General features: G+C 38.3%; 3 protein-coding genes across 3 annotated transcripts; 2 read left to right on the top strand and 1 right to left on the bottom strand.

Moving 5' to 3' along the window:
• The first annotated feature begins 2,197 nt into the window (after positions 1-2,197).
• LOC103713238 (actin) lies at positions 2,198-9,552 on the top strand. Its single transcript, XM_008800105.5, has 5 exons — positions 2,198-2,463; positions 5,477-5,545; positions 5,831-6,224; positions 8,375-8,988; positions 9,243-9,552. The coding sequence occupies exons 2-5, from the start codon at positions 5,486-5,488 to the stop codon at positions 9,306-9,308; spliced, it is 1,134 nt and encodes a 377-aa protein (XP_008798327.1). The 5' UTR covers positions 2,198-2,463; positions 5,477-5,485; the 3' UTR covers positions 9,309-9,552.
• A 2,481-nt stretch (positions 9,553-12,033) lies between these two features.
• Positions 12,034-17,974, top strand: LOC103713247 (2-oxoglutarate (2OG) and Fe(II)-dependent oxygenase superfamily protein). The gene is made up of 7 exons (XM_008800116.5): positions 12,034-12,233; positions 12,329-12,531; positions 13,440-13,512; positions 13,925-14,020; positions 14,266-14,316; positions 16,364-16,732; positions 17,387-17,974. Exons 1-7 carry the CDS (start codon positions 12,171-12,173, stop codon positions 17,717-17,719), a joined length of 1,188 nt encoding a protein of 395 aa, XP_008798338.1. The 5' UTR covers positions 12,034-12,170; the 3' UTR covers positions 17,720-17,974.
• Positions 17,975-22,356: 4,382 nt separating this feature from the next.
• LOC103713258 (purple acid phosphatase 4-like) lies at positions 22,357-25,343 on the bottom strand. Its single transcript, XM_008800125.5, has 7 exons — positions 25,027-25,343; positions 23,734-23,890; positions 23,540-23,647; positions 23,321-23,448; positions 23,063-23,191; positions 22,892-22,959; positions 22,357-22,812 (listed from the first exon to the last, which is right to left on the bottom strand). Exons 1-7 carry the CDS (start codon positions 25,228-25,230, stop codon positions 22,602-22,604), a joined length of 1,005 nt encoding a protein of 334 aa, XP_008798347.3. The 5' UTR covers positions 25,231-25,343; the 3' UTR covers positions 22,357-22,601.
• Between the last annotated feature and the right edge of the window lie 630 nt (positions 25,344-25,973).

Below are 25,973 nucleotides of genomic sequence, written 5' to 3'. Positions count from 1 at the left end.
TTTGTGTTCAATGTTTTGTCTCGGCGAGCTGAGCGCTGGCTCCCACGCGCATCTTAAATGTGCCGAGTTCATGGATCCGGGGAGTTTGTGTTGCTGTCATTTCTTTTTAATTGGAAACTGGGCTGCCGTTGCATCCAATCACCATGAATGAACCCTCTGGATATTGACGCATTGCAGTTAAAATCCATGAAGGTAATATGGAGTCAGAATGTTTACACCGGATGGTTTATCCCGTTTTTGTTTTCTGTTTTTTGGGGTAGATGAGTAGTTTACCCTTATGGCCGCTGGTTTTGTTTTTTTTCCGAAAGAATGAAGGGGAAAAATATAACCAAATCTATGATAATGCTTGCACTCTGATACTGTTACTTTTTGTGTGTGTGTGTGTGTGTGTGTATTTTTTATCACTTCAACTTGCAAACCTGGCACCCTACCTGGGTATGACCCGAACGTGACAATGAATGGTTCGTGTGGAATCAAAAATCAATTCCGATGAAACTTCTGGACGTGTCTGGGTTGGAGATTTTATACCTGAATTTGACCTAGACTCACATAATTACCTGGTTTATGATACAAACATATATGCATGTATATACATAAATACAAATACCCATGTAGGTACATAAATACAAATAAACAGGTATGCACGCACATAATTATATCATGTATCTGTAGATACATACACGTATCAAGTAGCACCCCTAGTTGGCTTATGAGTGGTCAAGTCCATATTTAACATGAAGTATTTGGTCGGCGAGCATGATACAACATCCAAACTATTATTGGACCATTGGGGCTTCCAATGGAAACATGTGCCTGTATGCTAATTTACGGTTATGGCATATGGATTTTGAATCTTTTTGCAAGATTGTGTTAAGGTGTATTAAGCACTACAAGTAGATCCGTTGTTTCTTTGCATAAACTTGCTGATTGACTTTGCTAAGACAGTGAAGTATTAGTTGTCTAAAAATAGAAATGGCAACAGGTCTTGGAGTGGGATGGGCCGGGATGGATAGAGTTTGATAGATTAGACTGAGTAATACTATAAAAATTAATATTGTGGCATACAGATTAATTTTTCTTTTGCCTTAAGGAAGAAATTTCTGAAGAGCTATATATATATATATATATATCCGAGGAGTTTATAGTAGATTTTACAATTACTTGTACCTGCTTCAAATCTACTGCAAGTTGTGTAAAACTTGCTCCATTAAGATGTGTCGGGTTGGATACCTGATGGGGCAAAGTAAACTGCCACCCCTAGGAAAGACCCAAATTAAAGGAATGAGTTGCTAAAAGAATAGAAATCGATTAATTAGAGAAAAACAATCATTGAAGTTGCCTTTTTTTTTTCTTTTTTTTTTTTTACATTAGAGATCCTATAAGTGCAGGTGATGACAGCGCACAAAACCCACAAAACAAAAAATTCAGCTGAAAAAAATCTTAGCTATTAATGCCCATGATGAATAAAGAAAATTAATAGTAGAATTAAAGAAGTTAGGTGGGTAGCCAGATGTAAACCCGATCAAGGTCCACACTAGGGTGTGAACTCGAGCTTGTAGCTCGTCTGACTTGGGATGCCTCAATGGGGCAAAGAAGTCTATACAACAGAAAGCAATTGCAATATCAAAGCCTTCTAAGCAGATGTTATTATCAAGGGACTCATTTCCATTACTTTTTGTAGTTATGTTAAAACAGCTAAATCTTATAGATGATACATTTATACCAAACTAATATGGTCCTATGGTCATTGGTAGACAAAAAGGCCACATAACACCCTAGCGATTATCCGAACTAAAATGCGATACTATCATAGATCTAACAATTGAGAAACACTCTAAGGAAGAAACAGCTTAAGATTCAGTGATTCACTAAAGGTTTCAATGTCTTTAAAAACTTTCCAAATTCACATGGTTATTAACCTCCCGAGATCTGAAAATGAATACTATACATCTATTTCAATCATTTGATGCTTAAGCAGCACAAGTGGATAGCATGGATCACTTGCTGTCCAGCCCTAGCTCCATATCTCATGCCCATGGTAAAGCCTTGCACCTGAACTGTCCAGTGACTGGTGGTCACATTTGGTCAGAGTTGATCTTGAACCCAACCCAACAAACCCGAACCCGAACCCAAACTTAAACCCAAACCCAAACCGAAAGGGAACCCAAATGTTGCATAAAACCCGGTCATTGGGCGCAGGCGACAGTTGCTCAGCTAGTGGCGGCGAGTGAAGCGGGCCTCCGCGCGCTCTCGTCCGCGCGATCCTCTCCCGGTTTTTTATAATCTCCCAACCCTACAAACGGGGAGAGAGGGAGGGAGGGAGAGAGAGAGAGCGCGCGCGAAGAGAAATCGGTGGGCTCTCCTCCAGCGCGGTTGAAATCTAGGGTTTCGAACCATCCCCGGATCCATTGCCCCCTTTTTTCCTCTTCTCCGAATTCTTGTCAAGAATCGCCGCCCGATCTGGTAAACATTCTCATCTGGTTTCGTTGTGTTTGGTTCTCATTGCATTGTCCTTGATCGGCGTTTTAGGTATTCTTTTGTGGAGGATTTTGTGAGCTAAAAGTTTGGTTCTTTGATATTGTTGTTTTTTTCCCCTTTTCTTTTCTGGATATGATCAAGTTTATCAAAGGAATGATCGTTGATTTGCGTCTCTTGGTTTGTTGATCTTTTTTGGTTTGTGACATCGGTTTAACTGGATGCGTAGTCTACTTTTACTCGTAACTCTTGGTGGATCACTCAATGGATTGTTGTTCATTTTGACTGGTGGTATTATAACTTTTTCTGTTGCTTTTGGACAATGTGTAAGGAATGCTGGTTTCTTGATCGCACTAGAATAGATTCTAGAAGCAAGTTTGTTGACGGTACCGTTGCTTGTTCTATATTTGGGAGTTGGTTTCTATTAGTAAGAAGGTCATTGGGATGTTTCTTTGATTTATTCAGTTCTGTGAGTGTCGTCAAAATTTATGTTGGGTTCTTAGTTTTTGCTCGTGATTCCTTTTGTTTTCCTGTTAGCGATATGTATTACTGCCGAAGGAAAGGTTTATCAATGATGAGCTGTAAAATGGAGAAATTCTACGTATCTTTTTGAATGATTGTTATGCTAAAAGTCTCGAGTCAGGGGAATGTCCGTACAAACGGTGATGCAAGTAGTGGAGCCTTTAGTATCAAGATAACAAAAGGATTTAGGAGTCCTCGATGAGGCTGAAAAGCAGTATGACTTTAGAATCTGATAGATACTTACCGGAGCTCCAAGGATAAATTATTGAGCAAGGTGGACTTTTTTTGGACATCAATAAAATGCATCAAGGAAAAAACACAATGATAATGTTGTGACGAACTACACTGGTTTTTGCAGATCAAGCTTGATATGCAGCTCGGGTGCATTTGAATAATACATGTACCAAGAAATTTAGGAATTCAATTTGATATTGTATGATGATAGAAGTTTTAACAACAGAAAGATACTGAATCCTGGTGAAAAATCATCCATGATTTATAATGGAACCGAAAATGAATATGATCCAATAGTAAGACTGTAAAAGATATACAAGGTGGAAATGAGGTAGAAACATTTTTTGATTAATTAGAAAATGCTAAATGGAATCTGTAGCATGAGTTTGAGAGCATGATGGTTTAGACCTATCTAGACCAAAGAAAAGTTCATAGATTGTGATTAGTTGGAATTGATATAGAACCAAAGATGTGCTAAGAACTAACAACTTGTCTTCCAAACTGATCTGTAGAGTATAGTCAAGGATTTGAAAGTAAGTAGAAGGGAGTTGAAGATGCTATCTATTTCAGAGGATTTGGCCTTAAGAAGAAACAAATGGCAAATAATGAACCGTGAAGATTATTTTAAATAGGCAAAAATTACTCTTATCTTTTATTTTTGTTGCATTTCTGTTGTCAAATGAGTTTGATACCTATATTTTTAAGATCAGAATCAAGTATTAAATTGCAGAGGGGGCTAATATTAGATGGGATAATTGGGTCATAGATTGTAAGATTTTTCTTCTAATTTCCTTTAGGACTTTTTGAATATAAAAGAAATTTGAAATTGAAGTTCAGTCAACTATAAAGTAAATGAATGGAGAATAGAAAGCCACACATATGACAATACTAGTGTTTACCAATATAGACCCATATATAGCATGTCTAATGAATGATTTATTTTGTTTGATTATATATAATCTATCAATTTAATTATTCTTTTAGGTAGAATTTTTTTTTTGAGAAAAAATGGGCAAATCTTTAACATATGGCTGTAAAAGACAAATATTTGCATGTTGTTTTTAGGTCTTTGAACTCCAATAATAGGCCTGCTAATTTTACTTCTCAACACTTATTGGTGGTAAGTAATTTAAAAGTCACATAGTCCCATAATTTATAGAAACTAGACATACCCATAATTTGATATGCAGTCAGCATAGTCAAGCTGAATCTATAATTCCAAAGGAATGTAAAAAGTCTGTCATATGGATCTAAATTTTGTGATCCTACCCCGATCGTGATCGAAGGATTGGATCTGAATCATTTAGGGCCATTTTTTTCTGGATTGTAAGATCCAGACTGGGAATTGTAAAATTTTAACAACAATGTCTGATACTAATAATGGAAGTACAAAGCATTGTAATCATATTATTCAACATTTCTATTTCTAATATAGCAGTAATAGTCACTGTAAATAATAAGGAACAAGAGTTGATATTGCAGCAGCTTTTTCTAGTAAGAAAAAAAATGTGTGTTATGTTTTTAGGTATTTACTTATTTTTTTTGACAATCTCCATTAGTCACTGGCACAATCTGCTTAGACAAAAATTGGAATTTTTCAAATTTTCTAATTTCAAAACTGTATGAGTTGATAGTTTCATGCTTTAATCTAATGGTGAATTATACACTCTTCCAAAAGTTTTTATCTGTGTTCTTGGAAATCAGATGTCCTGAGAAATGTATTGATTGTTCGTACCATATCCTTTTTTAGATGTAGTTTTGGAACATACTAGCTTTTGGTTCTGGGCTTGAACTTGGGTGGGTCAAAATGGATCCATGTCTGATTGCACTGAAGCTATAAAATGTATTGAAATTAAGTATGGAACTGCAGTAGAGATTCTTGGACAGGATTGGTTTCCATCTTGCTTCTGGAAGTTATGAAGAATATATTACTTGATAGATGTTGCTATTCCGAAATAGCAAGTATTTGTGGTAAGCGTGATCATCTTGATTGAATCTGATATTACAGCTTTGTAAAGAAAACACGAAAAAAGAAATTAGGAAGGACTTCTTCAGCTAAATGTAATTTGTCAAAGGATAATATGGGATAGAGTTTTATTTTATGATCACCATGTTTAGATACAACTGTTTATACATCTATCAGAAGCTGTTGATACACCTATTTGTATAGGTGTCACAGGTTGTTTTATCTTTTCTCTGTATTTGGTAATTGCTCTGGATCTGAACTAGTTTCTTGCTCTGGCAGAGATAGAAGATGGCGGACACTGAGGATATTCAGCCTCTTGTGTGTGATAATGGAACCGGGATGGTGAAGGTACAAACAAATGATACTTCATCTTATTTAGGGCAATTGTTTCTAGGAAAATGCCTATGCTTCTTAAATTCTATGCCTCATCTCCATTAGGACAGTGCTCTTATTGATAATGACATTAGGGGCGCAATTTCATGCATCTATCTAACCAACACCCCAACCCTCCCCCTCAGAGAGAGAGAGAGAGAGAGACAACACACTTAAGGGCTGTTTTCCCTCTAACTGTAATGGATAGGAATTTCTTAGATGGGTCATACCATACATTCTTATCATTTTGTTTCTCTCTAGGCTGGATTTGCTGGAGATGATGCTCCTAGGGCTGTTTTCCCTAGCATTGTTGGCCGTCCACGTCACACCGGGGTGATGGTAGGCATGGGCCAAAAAGATGCATATGTTGGGGATGAAGCACAATCCAAACGTGGTATTTTAACTTTGAAGTACCCTATTGAGCATGGTATTGTGAGCAACTGGGATGACATGGAGAAGATTTGGCACCATACATTTTATAATGAACTTCGTGTTGCCCCAGAAGAACACCCAGTTCTCCTCACCGAGGCACCTCTCAACCCCAAGGCCAATCGTGAGAAGATGACTCAAATCATGTTTGAGACCTTCAATACTCCTGCTATGTATGTTGCTATCCAGGCTGTTCTCTCTTTGTATGCTAGTGGTCGCACAACAGGTAAAACATGTTATTTGCTTTTGTATATTTATATTTTGAGATTTTTGCATATATATATATATATATCCAATTGCATATTTACCCATGCAAAGTTGCAATTTCTTTTTGTATTTTTACCCTACCATCATCTTCCATTAGGTACTGCCAGACAAAGCCATTAAACCGTTTCTAAATTTAGGAAATGACATTTTTAGCTTCACAAAACCAGATCCAAAAAATTTAAATCAAAATAATGTTTAAGAGCTGAATCAAACCACTAATTATCAGCTAAAACACAACCTCTTAGCTTCCCAGACTACATTTAATGACAGCTTAAATTGATGATTCATTTTCCTTATATTGACTGAATTGACTTATTTATGCTACCTTATAATATTTGAATAGTCAATTTTTTCCTTTTTGATTAAAAAAATAAACAAAATACATACTACAATTTACTTTTGGATACTTCTGGAACTTCACTATTCAGAATAATCAAAAGATAACAATTAGTCTTATTAGTTCTACACATTTTTATATACTATATGTTAACTTGTCATGATATTTTTAAAAAGATAATTTATGATTACTTTACATTTATTCTACTATTAAAAATTAGCCTAGAATGTAGACTCAAGCAATTTAAAGAGCAATAATTAAAATAAAAATTTATCAATAGTTTGATATTCTTATCTCTTTGATAGAAAATAAGAGATTTTAAAGATATTTCATTTTATTTTCTAGATATTTTCAAAATTTTACTACTTAAAATAATTAAAAGATATGAATTTTATTTTAAAATAATTAAAATATATCACTTAAAATATTTTAAAATAGTAAAGTTTCAAAATATTCAAAATGATAGAATAAAACAAACATCGATCATTTAATTTTTTAGAGAAAATTATTAAAAGTTAAGATATGATGTAGAATTCTGTACAACTAATAGAACGATTTAATAGTTCTTAATTATTTTAATAGAACGAATTAACAGTTCTTAATTATTTTAAAAAGTAAAGTTTACAAAATATCCAAAATAATAAATGAAGTATGTATTTTGTTTATTTTTATTAAAGAAAAAAATTGAATATTCAAATTTGTGAGCTAGTAGAAATAATTCGACTCATTCAATATAAGTAAAATGAATCCATCCCCATATGTTGTCTTGGTGCTTAGGAGGTTTGTGTTTTAACCAATGGTTAGTAGGGGTGCAAATGGGTTGGGTCGGGTCGGCCCGAGGTTCAATTCTGCTCTTAAATATTTTATTGATTTAATTATTTTGGAGCTGGTGGCAGTTTAGCTGCATTGTCTAAATGTACTTAACGGAGGGTGATGACATGGTTAAATATGCAAAAAGAATTGGATTTAAAGGTAAATATGCAAATTGCAACTTTGCAGGGGTAAATTTGCAGTTGGGCAAACACTTCTTATATTTTTGGTCCAATTGCTTATTTTGAATGAAAACATTTTCTTGTTTAAATGTCTTTTGCTAGTTGTCTGCAAGATAATTTTTGTTTACTTATGAACTTAAGTTCACAAAGAGTTTTGCTAAAGGATGGAATATCTTGGCATGTCAAGACAACGTTTTGGTAATCTTTACTGTAAAAGCAACTGCAAACACAACTATTTCATCTAGTGTGCATTATCTCGTGATGAGCCTTTTGTAAGCTTGTAAACTGTCACTTTTCTTAGTTGGATCTTTCAAATTTTTTACATTTCATATTCTGCAAATACAAACTTATGCCAAGTGCTTTTTGTTTACGTTATTGTTTACATTTTTTGTTTTCAACTGACCAATGCCGTCATCTAATTAAAAGGTAGTGGGAAAGATCAGCATTGATCACTTGTGGTTTTTGAATGGGGACATTTCTTTATATCATTAGTCTGTTCGGTTTAAATTCTTAAACGCTGAGTTGGTAGATATTTTGATTCTAGACCATATCATAGTTTCTCTTCTAACTCTTCCACCAAAAGTTGTCAGAATCTGAATTTAATGATATTTTGGAAAGAATTGGAAACTCTTATCACAGAAAATGACTTGATTCTGCAATTTAATCGAAGATTTCTGGATATTGCTATATTTTATTCTATGATGCTTTTCCTTTCGTGGTCAATCATAATTATGATGCTTGTATGCATCATTTTCCCTCTTTGGGTGTTTGCTTGTATAGGTATTGTACTGGACTCTGGGGATGGTGTCAGCCACACAGTCCCCATCTATGAAGGATATGCACTTCCACATGCAATCCTCCGTCTGGACTTGGCAGGGCGTGATCTGACTGATGCTCTCATGAAGATTCTGACAGAGCGTGGTTACTCTTTCACTACCACGGCTGAGCGTGAAATTGTGAGAGACATGAAGGAGAAGCTGGCATATATCGCTCTAGACTATGAGCAGGAGCTGGAGATGTCCAAGACCAGCTCATCTGTGGAGAAAAGCTACGAGTTACCTGATGGTCAGGTGATCACCATTGGTGCCGAGCGGTTCCGTTGCCCGGAGGTTCTTTTCCAGCCATCAATGATTGGAATGGAAGCTGCAGGCATTCATGAGACCACTTACAACTCCATCATGAAGTGTGATGTCGATATTAGGAAAGATCTGTATGGCAACATCGTTCTGAGTGGTGGATCCACCATGTTCCCAGGTATTGCTGACAGGATGAGCAAGGAGATCACTGCCCTGGCACCAAGCAGCATGAAGATAAAGGTGGTTGCTCCCCCTGAGAGAAAGTACAGTGTTTGGATTGGAGGCTCCATCTTAGCATCTCTTAGCACTTTCCAGCAGGTGAGTGGGATTGCCACAATTTTATTTTCTAGAACACACTCATTATGACAGACTTACACACCCATATGCATACTGGCAATCACATGAACATCTCTCTGAAAGAAAGGGCGATATGAGCTTTTCCAGAATAATCAAGTGATTTGAACATTTGAATAATACTGCTTTTGAGGATTTCACTTATTGTAGAATTATTTATTAATGTTCATTTTCTTGTTTGACGAAAAGCACTCATGAGAATTTGTCCATGATGGCAGATGTGGATTGCAAAGGCTGAGTATGATGAGTCTGGCCCATCGATTGTGCACAGGAAATGCTTCTAATTCTGCAGGACTGGGAAGCAATTTGAAGGAACTATTGTTACGTCAGGAGGATATGGCTTTCTTTGTTCTTTTCTTCTTTTCATTAGTGGACACAATTCAGCCAACCTGTTCGTTATTATTTTCTTCTTTGCAAAGACTTGGACTTGTATTCAGAATTGTAGCTTATAAATTTCGTTTTAATTTGGGTTTCAGTTAATCTTGTACCTTACATTTTTATTTCCAGTAATCTTATTTCTATTAGGAAGTGCATTTTAGTTTGTGGTTGGTTTCATGCACCTATTGAGGTATAAGTATGATGCCCGCTGGTTAGATAACTGACTTGAAGAAAAACCACAGGAATCCTTTTTTGCCCTTGGGCTCTGACGCCTTGTTTGGGTATAACCGAATTTGTAGTTCTATTCTGTTGAATGTCCTTGTCTTTGGATGGAGATGCGTTATATTCCGTACTGTAATCAGATTTGGTTGGATTTCAGTTTTATGTGGTTTTGATTGGCAGTGTGGTTTGCATCAGGAAGCGAAGAAAATTAGTAATTCTAGAATCTTTCTCTTTTTTTTTGTCACCTTCTCGGCAACCAAACAAAACCCTGAAGTATGATTGTAATAGCATGACACTTGTGGAAGATTGTTTGGTTGATGGCTTATTTTTATGCCTCCTAGGTTGAAGGCTAAAGAAGCAGACTGCACCTGTTTGGTTCCGCTGATATAATTCTCTAGATTCTGTGGTTGTTTAAACTTTTGTTTGAGAAGCCTTGTATAAGTTGTGGCTTTTTTGATTTGCAGAGTTGCATAATTCTCTCGGTTGCTTATTATTGACATTCACATAAAGGTCAGGTTTCTACATCCATCTATACCGACTGGCATCAGGTCATGCTTTACTGAATTATATGCCTTTTGATGCAACTTTTTCAAGTTGCATTTTAGTTATATGACTTGATTTATATACGATGGAGCTAACTTGAGTGAGGCAGAAGGACGGAGCGACAGGGGCTGCGGCCGATCCGCAATCTGAGGATTTTTGAGATACTGAACTGTGTCTACCAGTATTTAACCTCTTGCAATTCTTGGGACAGAAAACCGTCCCTCGAATTCCTCCATAGCTCTATGTTTTTCTGTCATGCCCATACGCTGGCCAAACGAATCCTTAGAAATATCCTCACGCTAGGTAGAAAATGCCATTCCAATTGTTGCACCTTTGGTTACTCCAGCCAAATGGTGGGCACTTCAACTTCTCGTTTCATCTATTATTGTCAAGATAGCCAACCAAGCAAGCAAACCATAGTTGAGAACCAACCAAGATTTAGCGTGGTGCTGTAAATACAAGGCTGCATGTGGCTGAGGAATAAGAGTAGAAATAGTTATGTTTGGTGGATATGAATTTTGCTAAAAAAAAAGATCGCTTCATAATTGATATTGTATCAAAAGGCCGGATTTTTTTTCCCCCTAGTCCCATCCACATTTAGTCTCTCCCGGAATAAATTATTTCTGATATATCTAACAACATATTTCCTTGATGTGGTAGCTGAAGACTGAAATTCTGAGCTTGTAGCCGAGACAGGGGACCAAAATTTTATGTCTGAAAAACAGGGCCTCTCCCTCTTCTGTGCGGGCCTCTTTACCGCTTGAGCTTCTAACTGATCCGAGTTTCTACTACTAAGTTAAGTAACACTTCAGCTATTCAATTATAGAATAGATTCTGATCAAGCAAGCACCCCCCGAAAGTGGACTCCACCAAGAAAGTCTGTACCACTCAAGGAGTACTTTGCAACGCCCGAAGGAGCAGCAACCAAACCTGGGGAATGAATGCACTCCAAGTCTTGAAATGCAAAATTAGATGGGACTTGCTTCTGGTTTTCAACCGGCCTCAGATCCATGCAGTGCTAAAAACTAGCTTCACAAGATGAGCTCCGAGAGATGTGAGAGGCTGCTAAAGAAAGTAGAGCGGCATTGTCGATGAAATTAAGGTAAGTTTTATTGTAGAGATAACATCCTAGAAGATGGAGGCAGGATTGAATATGAGGTGTGACTCATGAGAAGGTTATGAGGGAGAGGGGCTGCAATCCTAAAAGAGCAAAGTGGCGAGAGTGAGAAAGAGAAGAGAGATGTAGGTGGTAGTGTCATACCTTGGGGGGACCTCTCCATCTTCACTCCTGCCAATCGCACCTCCTTCGCAACTCTTTACCAATCGCACCTCATCTTCAACCCCATCATTCTTTTTTTATTGCAATCTAAGATATTATCCTTATCAATGAATCCCACCTCAACTTTGCCAACCTTAATGTTTCTCCTTCCATGCTTAGGCAAGCTTGTCTCTTCCAGTTGACCACAATTTTTGGCAGGCTACATACATATTGAGGAATATACTGTTAGATATATGAGGGATAATTTGAGTTCCAAGAGGTTAAATTTATAAAGGACTCTGAAAAAAAAAATCTTATCTTTCGTTGCAAAAATTGCTATGAGGAGGTATTTTTTATTTTTTGGAAAATTCACGTATTGAAATAACTACGCCCCAAGTAAGCTCTTTTTTAGATATAATTTCTGAATTTTCCTTATATTTTACAACAACTGTTTTCTTTGAAAAACTATAGACATAAACGAAAGCTTTGAGCTATAAAAAATTTTATATTTTTTTTGAAATACAAGTCGTTATGCCAATGTAAACAAGTTTAATTAACATAATTATGTCTTATTTATATTTATTTCTTAAAATTATCTGACAGCAATTAGATTTGATTTCGATTCTTAGACCTGGTTTATTCCTAAGCCGCTCTTTCTTCTTGGTCCTCCAGAAGAATAGAATCGGCCTCTAACCCTTCCCTTCGCTGTTCCTCCTTCCCTCTGAAGACGAACAGATTGGCGGCCATGGCGGCCGCGGAGCATCCCCGTCTCCTGCTCCCCCAATTCCTCTCCCCCGACCTCTGTAAGGTATTCTCTCTCTCTCCCCCCGCCCCCTCCCCGGCTTCGTTCTCTTCTACTATATATGGGCATAAAAGTTATTCTATGGAGGGGTTTCTTGTTAGGAGCTGGAGTTCATCCACCGGAGCTGCGGCACGGTGGGGTATCGCCCCAACGTCTTCTCCACGACCCTCTCTCACCTCATCGCCACCAACTGCGCCCACCTCATTCTCCCTTTTCTCTCCACCAGGGAGAGACTCAAGGAGAAGGTCGAGGAGTTCTTCGGATGCGAGTTCGAGCTCTTCATCGAGTTCACCGGCCTCATCAGGTCCCAAGTCCTCATCTTTTTTCCATTCAAATGCTTCTCTGCTTCTTCTCGAGGATATTTGGTGAAATAGCATCACGCTTTCTAGCTAATATCGTGCCTCTTGGAGATTGGATTGGATACTAGTTGAAAATAGTCGGAGATCATTGGAACATTTGATGCCCTTTTCCTGGTTTGAGGGAATATGACAGTTCAATGGGTTATCTTTTGTCTCAACGTTGGAAGGACATCATGCATGGAATTTCCCGTGCAACACTTGGAGACATTGTTGGCTTTCTCTTGGTTGCAAGGAAAGCTATGTAAGAGGAAAGGCAAAGAATGATTCTTTTCTGCGGAAAAGGAACAAAATTTGAATCTTTATTTGTTCTCCTTGGTAGAAAAAACATGATCATTCAATACTCTAGAAAAAAAATGGTTCAGCATTTTATTTTCTGCACTATTTTTGGGAGAAAACTTAAGGTCGAATTTTCTGGCAATTATGGATAATGATTTTCCATATCTTAAGTTGTTCTTTAAAACAAAACAACCGAAGAAAAAGAATTTTCCAGGGGATAAATGTTCCTCAACCTTTCTCCCTATGAGCAGACATACCACTTTTATTGTTTTCCTGATGTCTTTTTACTACTCTCTCCATGGTTCAATACCATAATCAACAACTCTGCTGTTGAAATTTTTTTAATACATTATTTAGTTTTTTACGTGGACTAACTGAGGTATTAAATTGAGGTCTTACTTTACTTGTCAAGATTGTTTAATTTTTAAGTATCTATTTGAGGAGCAGAGCTAATTCATTATATAGCTAGATCTGTCACTTTGGACAAATTGTCACTGGTGTTATGTATCTGAATTAATTTGTCATTGGTGATGGCTGGTCGACATGATATATGATAAAATGGTTTTCCATTATGCAGTTGGTGCAAAGGCGCATATATTGGATGGCATAGCGATGACAATAGGCCTTATCTTAAACAAAGAGATTTTGCGGTTTGTACCTATTATCTAGAATGTTTCACTTTCATGATTATCCCTATCTTGTACATGTCTGGATTTATGTATTATGTCCAACTTTATGTAGCTTCTAGAATAATGAAATGTAATCACATGGTGTTTATTCATGTTAGTGCTCAGATATCGTTAATCGGGGAATCTTTTGTCTTCAAGAGTTCATTGTTTCTGTCGGTCCTGTATAACTCATGCACATCTTTACTATTCTAGTGCTATTTAGTTGAACTATAGAGTTTTAGTTTTAATCCTGAAAATATAGTTTCCCAGTTTTCTAGTATTATATTCTCGGATATCCTTATTAAAAATCATCACTTATTATTTATAGGGTTCTTTTGCTTGAGTCATTCCAATTGATATTCTCCCTAACAACTTCTCATTTATTTCATAAAAGGCAGTTTGCTACTTAAACAGTCATGGAAAGGATTTCAGAGGTGGAATATTTCACTTTAAAGAAGGGGAACCTTCGTCCCTTGTACCGGTCGCTGGAGTAAGTAGTACATCAGTGATCTTCTCTTCCTTTAGAAAGATACTACCTTTTGTTATATACAAAAGCTTTAGTCTTCTTGTTATCACATTATACAAAATCTGTTGTTTACTATATTATGGTATGGAAGGAAGTACTTATTTGAAATGGCCAATGCAGGCATTGTAGTTATATATATAGAATTATCTAGCATTTTGTGTGATGAAAGTTTGATGTTTTGTTAAGTAACTATGTGTTATTTCTTTCAGGATGTTGTGATCTATACAGCTGACAATCGCAACATTCATTCTGTAGATGAGGTATGTTTCCATTCCCTTAAACTTTTGTCACAACATTCCTTGCTGAGTTATCTTTTGCTTTTGCTAAATACATGAATTCACTTTGATCTCCGGATCTGATAAACTTTAGTGGCATTTTACTCCATTTCATGGTCTTCTGGTCCTATGTACTCATATGTTTTGAATTGAATCTGGTTCATCTTGGTAACGCAAGTAGTAGATGTGGATTATAGTAGCCAAAAAGAGGCCAGCATTTTCTCACATGTGGTCTTCTATGAGGTTTAATTGAATTTATTATCTCTGTCAGCATGCCATTTATACAAGAACAAGCTGAAATGAATATCCCTATGGTTGCTAGTCAGGAAATTGTGTCACTATCTTTTATCTATTTGGCAGCATTCCTTGTGCTTTAAAATGTCAATACTCCAAAAGATGCCCTTAGTCTATGGCATTCTACATTTATGAAAATGCAATATTAAGTTAATAAAAGGAAGACAAACCAGAAATAATTAATAACTTATATAATGATCTGACAAATGAAGAATTTCTTAGTAGTGAAATTCAGGATAAAACCAAATTTTAGAACCCCATGGGGGGTAGCAGGTGCTAGGCAATTGGACATGACAGGGAGGATAAGAGAGTGGAAGAGGAGAGGATAGGAGAGTGAGAATGAAGAGGGGAGGGGTGAGGAGAGGAGAGAAGGATAAGAAAAGAGATTGGGGAGGATGAGGCCAAGAGAGATCTGGATGAGTAAGGGTAGGGCTGAAATCGGATTGGACATGAATCAGATACTAATTATCTATATTCATATTTGTTTTGTTTGACGAATACAGATACAGATACAGATGTTAGTTAGATGCAAAAATTCATATCCATATTTGTTTTAAACGAATACGGATATAAATCGGATACCAAAAGTATGGATATAAATCGGATAATTAAATTTATGACAAGATATTACTAAATAGATGATAAATTGAATTAATAGCATGCTAATATGGTATTTTATTCTTCTTAAAAGTTTATGAGTGATATATAAAATTAAATAGGGCTATAAATGGAATCAGATATTTGGATACAGATCGAATAGTTGTCTATCCATATCCATCTTTCTTTGACGGATATGGATACGGATACGTATATTAGTCGGATGTTCAGATTTATATCTATATTCGGATAGTTTTGGATACAAAAACAGATTCGGACGAATATTATCCGATCCACTTTCACCCCTAAGTAAGGGGTTTAGATAAATAAGGTTTGATTTATAATGTATTGCTAGTATGTAATGTGTTGCTGCATGATGTGATTTTATTGCTAATTATGGCTGGGTAGGCTGAGGTCGGCCTTGGCCAGGTCTGAATTAGTTTGGGACTGGATTTTGGAGCCTGGCTTGGGCCTAATGCCCTTTTTATCTTAGCCTAGGCCTAGCCCAGAGTTAGGCAGCCTTGGCCTATTATGTATTGTGATAATACAGTACAATTCAGTAGAGTACAGTATAATACAATACACATATTTAATATAATTGTATATGAATATGTTTTTTTTTTAATATTGACTTTGGGCCACACCTTGGTGAAGGTCAGCGATCTTGGCCCTGAATCAGTTTGGACCTGAATTTTGGGGCCCAGAATGGGCTTGAAGCTCGTTTGCTCTTAGGGCCTGTGTGGTTTGATGTAAGTAGGGTGAGCCAGAGCCCACTTCATTGAAGCGGCTTCCGCACCTGATGGGCTGAAGATGCTTCCGGTCTAAGTTGGCCCATAGCACGAACTCAGTTCAGCTCCATTTTGGGCCAACAAAACATTTGAAGAGGGCTCACCCTGGCCTGAACTTGGTTCAGATGCCCGGTTATGGGCAACCAAATGGGTTTTTGGTCCAAGCCCAGCCCCTTCACTTTGCTGCACAGAGATCTTAGAGAAGAGCTGCCACATTTGTTTTCTTGTACCAGGAACTTTTGTTTTATGATTCAACATGTCAGAGTATTAAATAAACCCTGAATTATGATGATTAGTGTTCTTAACCGTCAAAAAATGTTCTCAATGATATTGATCCACTTATGATTTCACAGGTTATTGATGGTGAAAGACTTACATTAACTCTTTGGTTCAGCCGTGACAGTGCACATGATGAGGATGCCAAGCTGATCGCTCTTCTCTCTCAGATATTATTGAGCCAGGAAGATGATGAATGTAATTCTAACCTGCCTTTGCCAGCATCTGATAATATGTATTGGTTTCCTCATGGGGAGTCGGGTTTTGATATACGCTGTGCCAGATTGCAAATCCTTGGCTTTAGTTTCTATTCATCCAATGATGGCAAATATAATATATCTAATACATCACATGACCCTTTGGAGCTGCTCGTGAAGCCATTGCAAATTGGTAGAGGGAATGAAATTTTTGAGAAGGAATTCATCAACAGTTTGCATGCTCTGCAGGTAACTTCTTGACAGCATCTGTAAAAGAACTATTCTCCTTTACTTAACCGACTGTAGAGGGTAATGGGCATTTTGATCATCTTGCTTGAACTACTATACTCATTCCACTGTTTGTTGCTTCTTGAATGGACTAAGGTATTGCAATCCAAACATTTATGGGGGCTTAGCTCTATCAAGGCAACAAATCCATATCATTCCATGAAAAATTTGTATTATTCTATGAAAACTGATGAGCTTATTTCTGTAATTCATCAAGCAGGTTAAGTGATTTAGATATGCTCTCATGGTTTAAACTGAGGACCCCTTTCAAAAATAACTGCTAAAGAAACCAACTATTGATACATTCTGTTTGGTGAAGCTAACTCAATAGAGAGGCTTGTTATTTAAATGGTTTCGAAAGAGTTTGTCACACCATTCATTATTATTTCACAGTGAGATAACTGATTAAATTAGATTGAGGTTGGCTAGCCCTTAAAACTTCATGGTTATTTTGTGAGGAGTGTTAGTACCAGGACCATATTTAATGCTAGTCTCGTCATCTGCTCTAACTGATTATACGAAATCTTCAATTATTCAAGCGCATGAGTCATCCGCTAAAACATGTTCTATTATTGCTATTGATTTTTGTGATCGCTAATGCCATCTTTTACACAGGTGGTGCAATTCTACTACTGGAAAGCCCCTGAATTGGCTACAGAAAGAAGAGAAACTGGCACTGCCATGGGATCGGCCCAACATTCTCTGATAGAGAAGTCAAGCAACTTGGAACTGGTGTTGCCATGCAATAACGAACTTGCCGAGACAGTTTTAGGCCGCATATCTTATGATGATGCAAATCTTTCCTTTGACTGGAGTGACTTTGCACTTGCAGTTATCAGGTGGGAGGACTATATTTGTAGATTATGCGGGGACTTGTCAATTCTTATGCCACATTGGTTAGCCCAGCGGACTGTATTCTTTGTCAATCCTGCTGAGCTGAAGAAATGAAATGAATGACCAAAATAAAGATCTTTAAATTATGCTGAAAGCTATTGCAATTTGATTATTCCATGCGTCTCTTAACAAATTTGATGTACCTTTGGAACTGTTGCCAGGGGAAATCCTTTAAACTTTTTTAGTGCTTTCGAATTAGGAAATGCACTGTCAATTTATTTTTTCTGCTGGTATGTTTGCAACTGTCGTTCGGCAGAGAGAAAATATTGGCACAGAAAGTAATTAAATGCAGAGACTCTGATTTATCCATCTCAAACTTTTATTGATCAAATGAGTCTTGGCTTCAATTCCTGTGTATGACATCTACTACAATTATCATCAAATCTGTTTGCTCCACCCAAAATAACATTCAGTGTGCTTTTTGGTGGGGTGCCCTAGGCAAGAAGTGGCTTCTGCATATGAGGTCATGAAGTCCATTTCCAAAACTCAAGCATTCAGGGGGTATGGGCATTTTGACATAGAGCTCTTGTTTCGAAACTACGCTGGTGAATGTTGACCGAACCAAATCACCTATTCAAGTTTATTGTTGCATGCAAAATATTTATCAAAAGATGGTGCATGGCAAGTGAAGTTCTTTGCTGATCACGTATGCTCAAGTGTTATATCAAGTAGGAATATTTTGAAAGTTTATATTTGTTGGTTAGTAGGCAAGGGAAATACTATCAATTTTCATAATGGTCTTGGATTCCTGCACTTCCCCATTATAGAGTAAATATTGAGAAATCTTGGGATGGGATTACTAAAGCTGCTACTTTAATTGACTCCACTTCAAATACATGGAAAGAAAACTTCATCAGGGCTGGTTTGGGTAATCCAGTAGGATTTCAGTTGAATTTCTTTTCCTACTAGATTGAGAAGTTCATTTGAGCATGGCTCATATCAACTCAACACCCTTTCCGTCCTAATTCTATGTGGATTTTTTTTTTTTTGTACAATTCAACAGGCTTATAGATTGGGACTTAGGCCGGAATTTTGATGGGCTCTTTGATGATGCAGTCTGGGTGGGCCAACAGGTTTGATTTTTAAGCCATTAGCAACATAGACAATTCTAAAATTGAAAAAGGTGCTCAGCGGATTTTGACCTATCAAGATCAGCTTCTTTAGTTCAAGGCAAAGAATAGAATATTTTCTTCCATCACGAAAAAAAAAGAACCAAAAGAAAGGAATATTTTCTTCGTAATCTTTTTATACAGAAATCGCAAGTGGATCCTGATGCGGGATTTGCACCCCGTCACCAGCATAGTCCCCACCGATCCGAGCAGCGAAAGCGACTGCGTCCCTCCCGAGGTATTATCCGCTTTGGGGATGCTCTGCTGGCGCGGAGCTCGCGCAGGGGGCGCACCTGTCTGTGAGCGTGAAGCTCGCACGGGGGTCACCCGTCAACGCCCCTCACGATTTTGTCTCACAAAAGGGCACTCGAAAGGAAAGGCTTAAGCCTCCTCATTATAAGGCACAGACCTTTCCGCTGCTTGGTCGATGTGGGACTAAATTCGGGAACCCCCCACAACACAGCCCCCCAGCGGGAAGGTCCTGTGCGGGTTAGAGGCTCCTTGCCGGGAAGGCGAAGGGCTAGGCCCTCCTTTTAGCGCCATCTGATGCGGGATTTGCACCCCGTCACTAGCATAGCCCCCCACCGATCCGAGCAGCGAAAGCGACTGCGTCCCTCCCGAGGTATTGTCCGCTTTGAGAATGCCCTGCTGGTGCGGAGCTCGCGCAGGGGGCGCACCTGTCTGTGGGCGCGAAGCTCGTACAGGGGTCACCCGCCAACGCCCCTCACGGTTTTGTCCCACAAAAGGGCCCTCGAGAGGAAAGGCTTAAGCCTCCTCATTATAAGGTACAGACCTTTCCGCTACTCAGTCGATGTGGGACTAAATTCGGAAACCCCCCACAACAGACCATAGGTGGGCCATCATCTTTATTAAGTGATTAGCTAAAGTTGTTTGCTCAAATTTGGACACTGCAAAATATTGCTCCAAGGATCCAAATGTTCATTTGGAGAGCTCCAGTTGGGCCACTTTCTGTTCAGCCAGCACTTTTGAAAAAAGGGCAAAAAATTTGATTATTTGTGCCGAACCAGCCAATCTTTTTGTACCTCATCTTTTATTCATAATTTTATTTTTTTTATTATATCTCCCCCTTAAAAATATTAAAAGTTGCGAACGCTACCAAAACAACACAGGAAGCAGTCCTCCAAAGTGGGGCGGTGAATGTCAAGCAATAGACCGTTTTGATTCCTTTGTTTCATGCCTCTTGGCTGCTTCTTTCGTTGTGCCATTGAGCTGGAAAGTAGCAAAAGCTCTCTTGGCCATGCTTTAACGATTCATTTTTCTATGGGTTCTGGAGAGGAAGAGAGGATATGTATGATGATCATTGTGACATGACACCAACCAACAAGATGGAAAGCATATTATGGAGGACACATGAGACCATACTGCTTTGTTGGCTTTGGTGCAATAATCCTGCAATTAGTGTTCACTAGAATGTGTCATGCCGGCTCTATATTGATCTACTTCTTTTTTTCATTTATACTACTCTGGTGGTCGGCATACCAAGCTACATTTTCTTTTTGGCAGCCAAAGAGATAAACTACCCAACAACCATTCATCTATTATGATCGTAAGCATGGTATATCGTATCGGTCCGAACCAGATGGTATTGATATTCGATACGGACGGCATACCGATACTTGGTACGTCAAAAAAATTTAATACCGCACCATATTGATACTGTGCTAGTGTGGCACTAGTACGGATTTGGTATCGAGATGGTGAACTTTGATCGTAAGAAATCTAGTATATCGCGTCCAAAACATATCATCTTTACGAAGCCATCGCCGTCGGAAAAGTTCATGTATTGCTGAGACAAGCTTGGCGTAAACGGCATCAGTAGTATTATTGGAGAGTGTATTGAAGCTAACGCTGACATTATCGACATTGCCAGGACTTGGGTGGTGTCTGTGTTGGAGTGAATAATTCTTTGCACCGATCGATCGAGAGATATCGTTTCTCTCTCTGTTATTCTGTTGCATCCTGAAGCTATTTTGAGTGAGGCATCAAAGCCCTGTTCTGGTTTTCTTTTACAAGTCATGTAAATACTAGTTGGTGTATTGTGATGGGCCTATAAATTTGATCCTGGTACACTATCCTAACAAAATTTTCTTGGACAATTATCTAATTCTGACATGCTACCTAATGCTGACGCATACCATAGTATATAGATAAGGTTTTGGACTCGGAAGACTGTCATATTGGTCTTTCCTCCCTCCAAAAAATTAGTAGCTGAATAAGTGAAAATTAAAAAGAATGGAATTCTTATGATGAATGACATTGGCATGCATGAGGACCATTTTCATGTCATTTTCATGGTAAATTTTTTTTAAAAAAGCCACTTGTAGATTATTATTATCATTATTTCATGGAAGGCAATGACAGGATAAGCGTGGTTGCCCATCCTTTGCAGCAGCATCAAGTACCAATATTATCTAGTTCAGACTAATTCTTATCGTAGAGGTGTACCAAAAAAAAAAAAAGTTTTTTTTTCTCTATGTGAACCATCTACATCAAGATGACACTTGCTCCAACTCTAAGCTTGCTTTAATTTGTGCCACTTGCTGACTAGGTGGCCATCCTATTATCATTTCAAATTATGTTCTGTAAACTACTTGTTTGTCCTTTTCTATTGTCGGCATACTGTATCCATGTAGAGTATAAATCAAGATAACATTCAGTTTCTGTCCTTATCTGATCTCCACTATTTTTTATTTTAGTATTTATTTGGTTAGGGAGGATGAGCTGGGTGCACCTTTGGTGATTGCTTAGGAATGACAAAAGTCACTGGTTCTTCTCGGGAAAGGGATTCTGTTTCAATTACTCGTGCACAAGTTTTTCAGTTCAAATTCTTCTCAGGAAAGGGATTCTGTTTTAATTACTTGTGCACAAGTTTTTCAGTTCAAAAATTTGCTCCTTTTTATCTTCTTTTTTTCTTGTGGTAAACAAAAAGTATACTCCTTGAGAAACCAGCCAAGGAAGGGCCAAATAGTCCTCACGACTTCAATTTCAAACACATCATGAGAGCAACTTCTGGTTAATCAAATGATCAGTAGATTCAGAACCATCTGGGGAAGGCTTCACTTTTTTAATAAATGGTCATCTCTTTGCAACCACAAGCTTCTCTAAATTTGGAGGTATCTGATCTAAAGTCGAAAGTATACAAGGGCATCTTGCTAGAGATTGAATGACATTTTCTTCTTCCTGCTGTCATCCCACCACATAATGATCCTTCCTGTTTTCTCTGTCCTTGTTACCTTGATTCACATTCAGTGTAAATTCTTCTGAAATTTAATAAAGGCCGGGTGGCTGTTTTGCCTTCCTTTTCATCAAACAAACAAAAAAAAAACACAGAAGAAGAAGAAAATTCTGGGGAAGTCCTCCCAACTCCAAATTTCGAAGAGGTTAGCAAAGCCACTTGTGCTTGCCTCATCATAGCTTCCATTAAGTGCACAATGGTTCAACCCATGGCAACATTCACATAGTCCAGGTCCAAAGTTTGTAAGTTGAAAAATAGGCCCCTTTGACTCAAAGAGAAGCAAAAAAATGGGGGGCCCTCTTGTGTGCCCACTCTCATACAGAAACTGCAACAACATCAATATTATTATTATCTATGTTTCAATAAAACCAGTGCATTTGGTGTAAGTAAACCTCAGTTCCTCTGTTTATCTTTTTTTCTCTAGCATACTTCTCATCCTGCTCCAGCTAATGGGCTGCATGCACCCCATGATAGATAACACCACATCAGCATGTAGGCATCACATTCCTACTAGCTTCATTGCCTATTGCCACCACAAGTGGCTCACGCCATGCTTTGTGCTTTTAACTTCCTACATTTCCTTGTCAAGCTGTTTGTCCATGCTCCATTTGTACAAGACTCGGCCGAAGACATCGTAGAACGCTACATCGGCATTGGTCTTGGTTAGTTGAAGCGACATGAACCCTTGGCCATCATAGAAGAATCGAAGTTTATCTGCGTTTGGAGTGAAGACACCCCTCCATGCCTTCGAGCCACCTCCACTTGTCAGATATTGGAGCGGACTGCAATTATAATCCAAACCATAAGATCAAAGAACTCTAATGAGTTATATTAATCTTGAGGAGTCAATTAAACATGTACCTGTCCTTGCTGCTAATGTGCTGTAGGCAATGGTCGTGCCCATTGATATACAAGTCGACTTCATTAGACTGCAACCGAAGGACTTACTCAAGATTTTGTTTCTAAAGCTGTAAGCATGAAAACTTGAATCCCAACTAGTCCTATGCCTATAATGTATAGAACTTCAATTACCTTAAGAATTGGGAGCAGCAGTGTCAGGAGCTCTTGGGTGTCTCCATGATCGCTGACGCTTCTCATGGTATGGTGTCCTACAACAATCTTCCATGCTGCTGAGGATTCTTTCAGCGCCTGATGCAAATCCTAATGAGAAGTATAAGGAAATTTAGTTCTGGTTGTTCTATAATCAAAATGGACTTGTTCCCCAGAATTATATTGGAGTGATCATACATATAAGTTTGTAGTGGATGAATGCAATCCTATGAATTTTACCTTCAAGAGATTCGATATATACTTTTCACGAGGAGCGACTCCCCTCCAATCATAGTGGTCATCCTCTGGATCGATCCAATACTTTTTGACGAACGGGGTAGTGTCCACAAAGAAGAACTCCACAATTTCTAACGGCAAGAAGAAGAATAAATGGAGGTTAGAAGCGTATGACCTCCAATAAAGACCTGTTATGAAAGTTCAAATGAAGAATCCCTTCACCTGCATTAACAATAAAAGATCTCATGCAAATCCAACGGTTGTCAATCTTTCGGAGGATAGGATTCAATTGTGCTGCCACGTTTCCTCTATAGTCATGATTCCCCAAAACTACAAAGATTTCACAATAACATGATTCAAGTCCAATTTCACACCTAAAAATTACTTGGTAGAGACCTGCTTAACATACGACTTACCAGCATACCATGGCTTTTGTAAGCTCTTTGCAGTGTATATGTTGGTAAATGACTCCTCGAATGCCTTGTCATCGACGCCTGTTAGTCCATCTTCGTAGAAGTTATCGCCGGTGGATATCACAAAATCTATATCTAGCACCTCTCCGATCCTTCCCATCTGCATCAGATCAAGTTAGGCTGCGTCAATCTTATTTTGTAATTGGCATCTAGTTTGTATTTTCCGATGCACCAAGTGTAACAACTCGGATCTTACCCAAAAAGACTAGCTAGAAGATGTTATTTGAATTTTTTAGTAATATATCAGTACTGAAGATCTATTTAGTACGTAGCTGATGTAGGATTAAACACATATCTGTATCGATTCTTACACCAAGTATTACTAATATCTTGGCGAGAGAAGAACTTCTGCAACCTAGCTTGCACAAAAATGAGCTAAGATATTTTTGGATTACAAAGTTGAAAGGAAATAAGAAATTGCTGATGACAGAAGAAATTGTACATCAAAAGATACAGATCGAAATCTCGTTACAAAAATAATGTAAAAAATACAAAGATCTTTTCTGAGTTCAATACTATGCTTACCGTTACAATTCTTGTGAACTTAGCCGACACATTCCTTTGGACCCATCCAGCTCTATAAATTAAATTTAATCAAAACCTTACGTTTGTTCCACACCACCTAGAAGTGGTCCCAAACAAATTTATTCTTCAATTAGTATTCACATTCCATGACTACCCTCAACCATAGCTGCTATTTATTCCAGCTGCCCCTGAGCAGGTTGATGCTTGACGCTGCCCTTCCAAAGATGACTTGCCGTTTTCCATCCCTTGACTTGGAAGGCAAAAATCCTTCACGTATCCAATAGTCTAACTAAAAATAAATAAATAAATAAATAAATTGTTCCTATCTTCTATCACTAATATACCCGATTTTGTTTTAACTTTGAAGAGTGTGCTTACGTAACAAGTGCGTCCAAATAAGAGAAGTGCGTCAGCCTGTATGGAATAGTTGGTAAAGTCTTTTCAATGTAGTAATTACTAGGGGCGAAAACGTGGCCAACCAAATATCAGCTTGCTTGCGCCATGATCATTAAATAAAATTTTCCAAAAAAAAGAGAGAGTTTCTAAAGCTCTACAGGAAGAAAAAAAAAGTTGTGAGATTATCATCTACTTCTGTTTCTATTGATGTCGATTGCTACTACTGCATTCCTTTATGAATGGTAAGTCTCCAAAAAAAAAAAAAAAACAGAAGAGAGAGAGAGAGAGAGAGAGAGAAACAAAGGGAATTCACACCTGAGTTGCGACTTCGGATTGGTTATAAGCTCCTTTCCTTCCCCAATCTCCGATCACTAGAAGGCTGAGAGAGCCATCATTTTTTAACGGGTGGTCGAGCCTCCGAAGCTCCGCAGAACAGGAAAGGAAGGGGGAAAGAGCCACGAGGAGGAGGAGGAGGAGAAGGAGATCCAGAGCCACGGATTTGCTGCAAAGCCCAGCCATGGCTCTGGTTGAATAAAAGATTGCGGAGAGCAACAAAGAAAGAACAACTTGATCTCGAAGGATGGCCGGTCCAAGCCCCTTAGAGGGAGGGAGGGAGGCATTTATAATGAAGTTTTGGCGTGCGGGGCCGGGGAATCCGCAGTACATAGAAAGAAATCGACGGCATCCAATCGAATATCACCGGTCGATCTTACCGGCCGGTCTATATGGACGCGTGGCGCGTTTTGACTCGCTAGTAGGTTAGGTTGGTGTGGGCTCCCTCTGCGGGTGGCCAGGGGAATAAGGCATCGGTTTTCTCACTCGCGGGTGGGGTTACGTTAAGATGTTCCGCGCAGGCAGGCTTCGAGGGTTCCGCTCGCTGGTCGGCGTGGCGAGCATTCGATAAGGAAAGGGAGAGAGGTCGCGGCTTATCTTAACGGAGCGTAAGCGAGGTGGGGAATATTCGCGGGATCTTTGAGGTATAACCGAAGGATGAAACCCTGGAATATTCTGATGGTGCGCCGTCGTGGAGTTGCACCTCTTCTTTGGTAGAATTTCTTTATTGCAAACTTCCCTTTTTTTTTTATTGGCAGGCATTTAAGCTAATGAGGACATTCCTCTTGATGGATGTCTCTTCAGTTTTTTTTTTTACTTTTTTTTTAACAACTTTACTTATTACAATTTCTTTATTCTTTAATCTTTGTATGCGTGCATGATCCAGAATCTCGGCATGCATTAGTTGCCAGCGGCCGCTGAAAGGCATG

This window comes from Phoenix dactylifera, chromosome 7 (genome assembly GCF_051530095.1).
Source record: "Phoenix dactylifera cultivar Ajwa chromosome 7, Ajwa_hap1_PhDact_Kaust_v1.1, whole genome shotgun sequence".
Classification (NCBI taxonomy): domain Eukaryota; kingdom Viridiplantae; phylum Streptophyta; class Magnoliopsida; order Arecales; family Arecaceae; genus Phoenix; species Phoenix dactylifera.
This window is presented reverse-complemented; position numbering and strand designations above follow the sequence as displayed.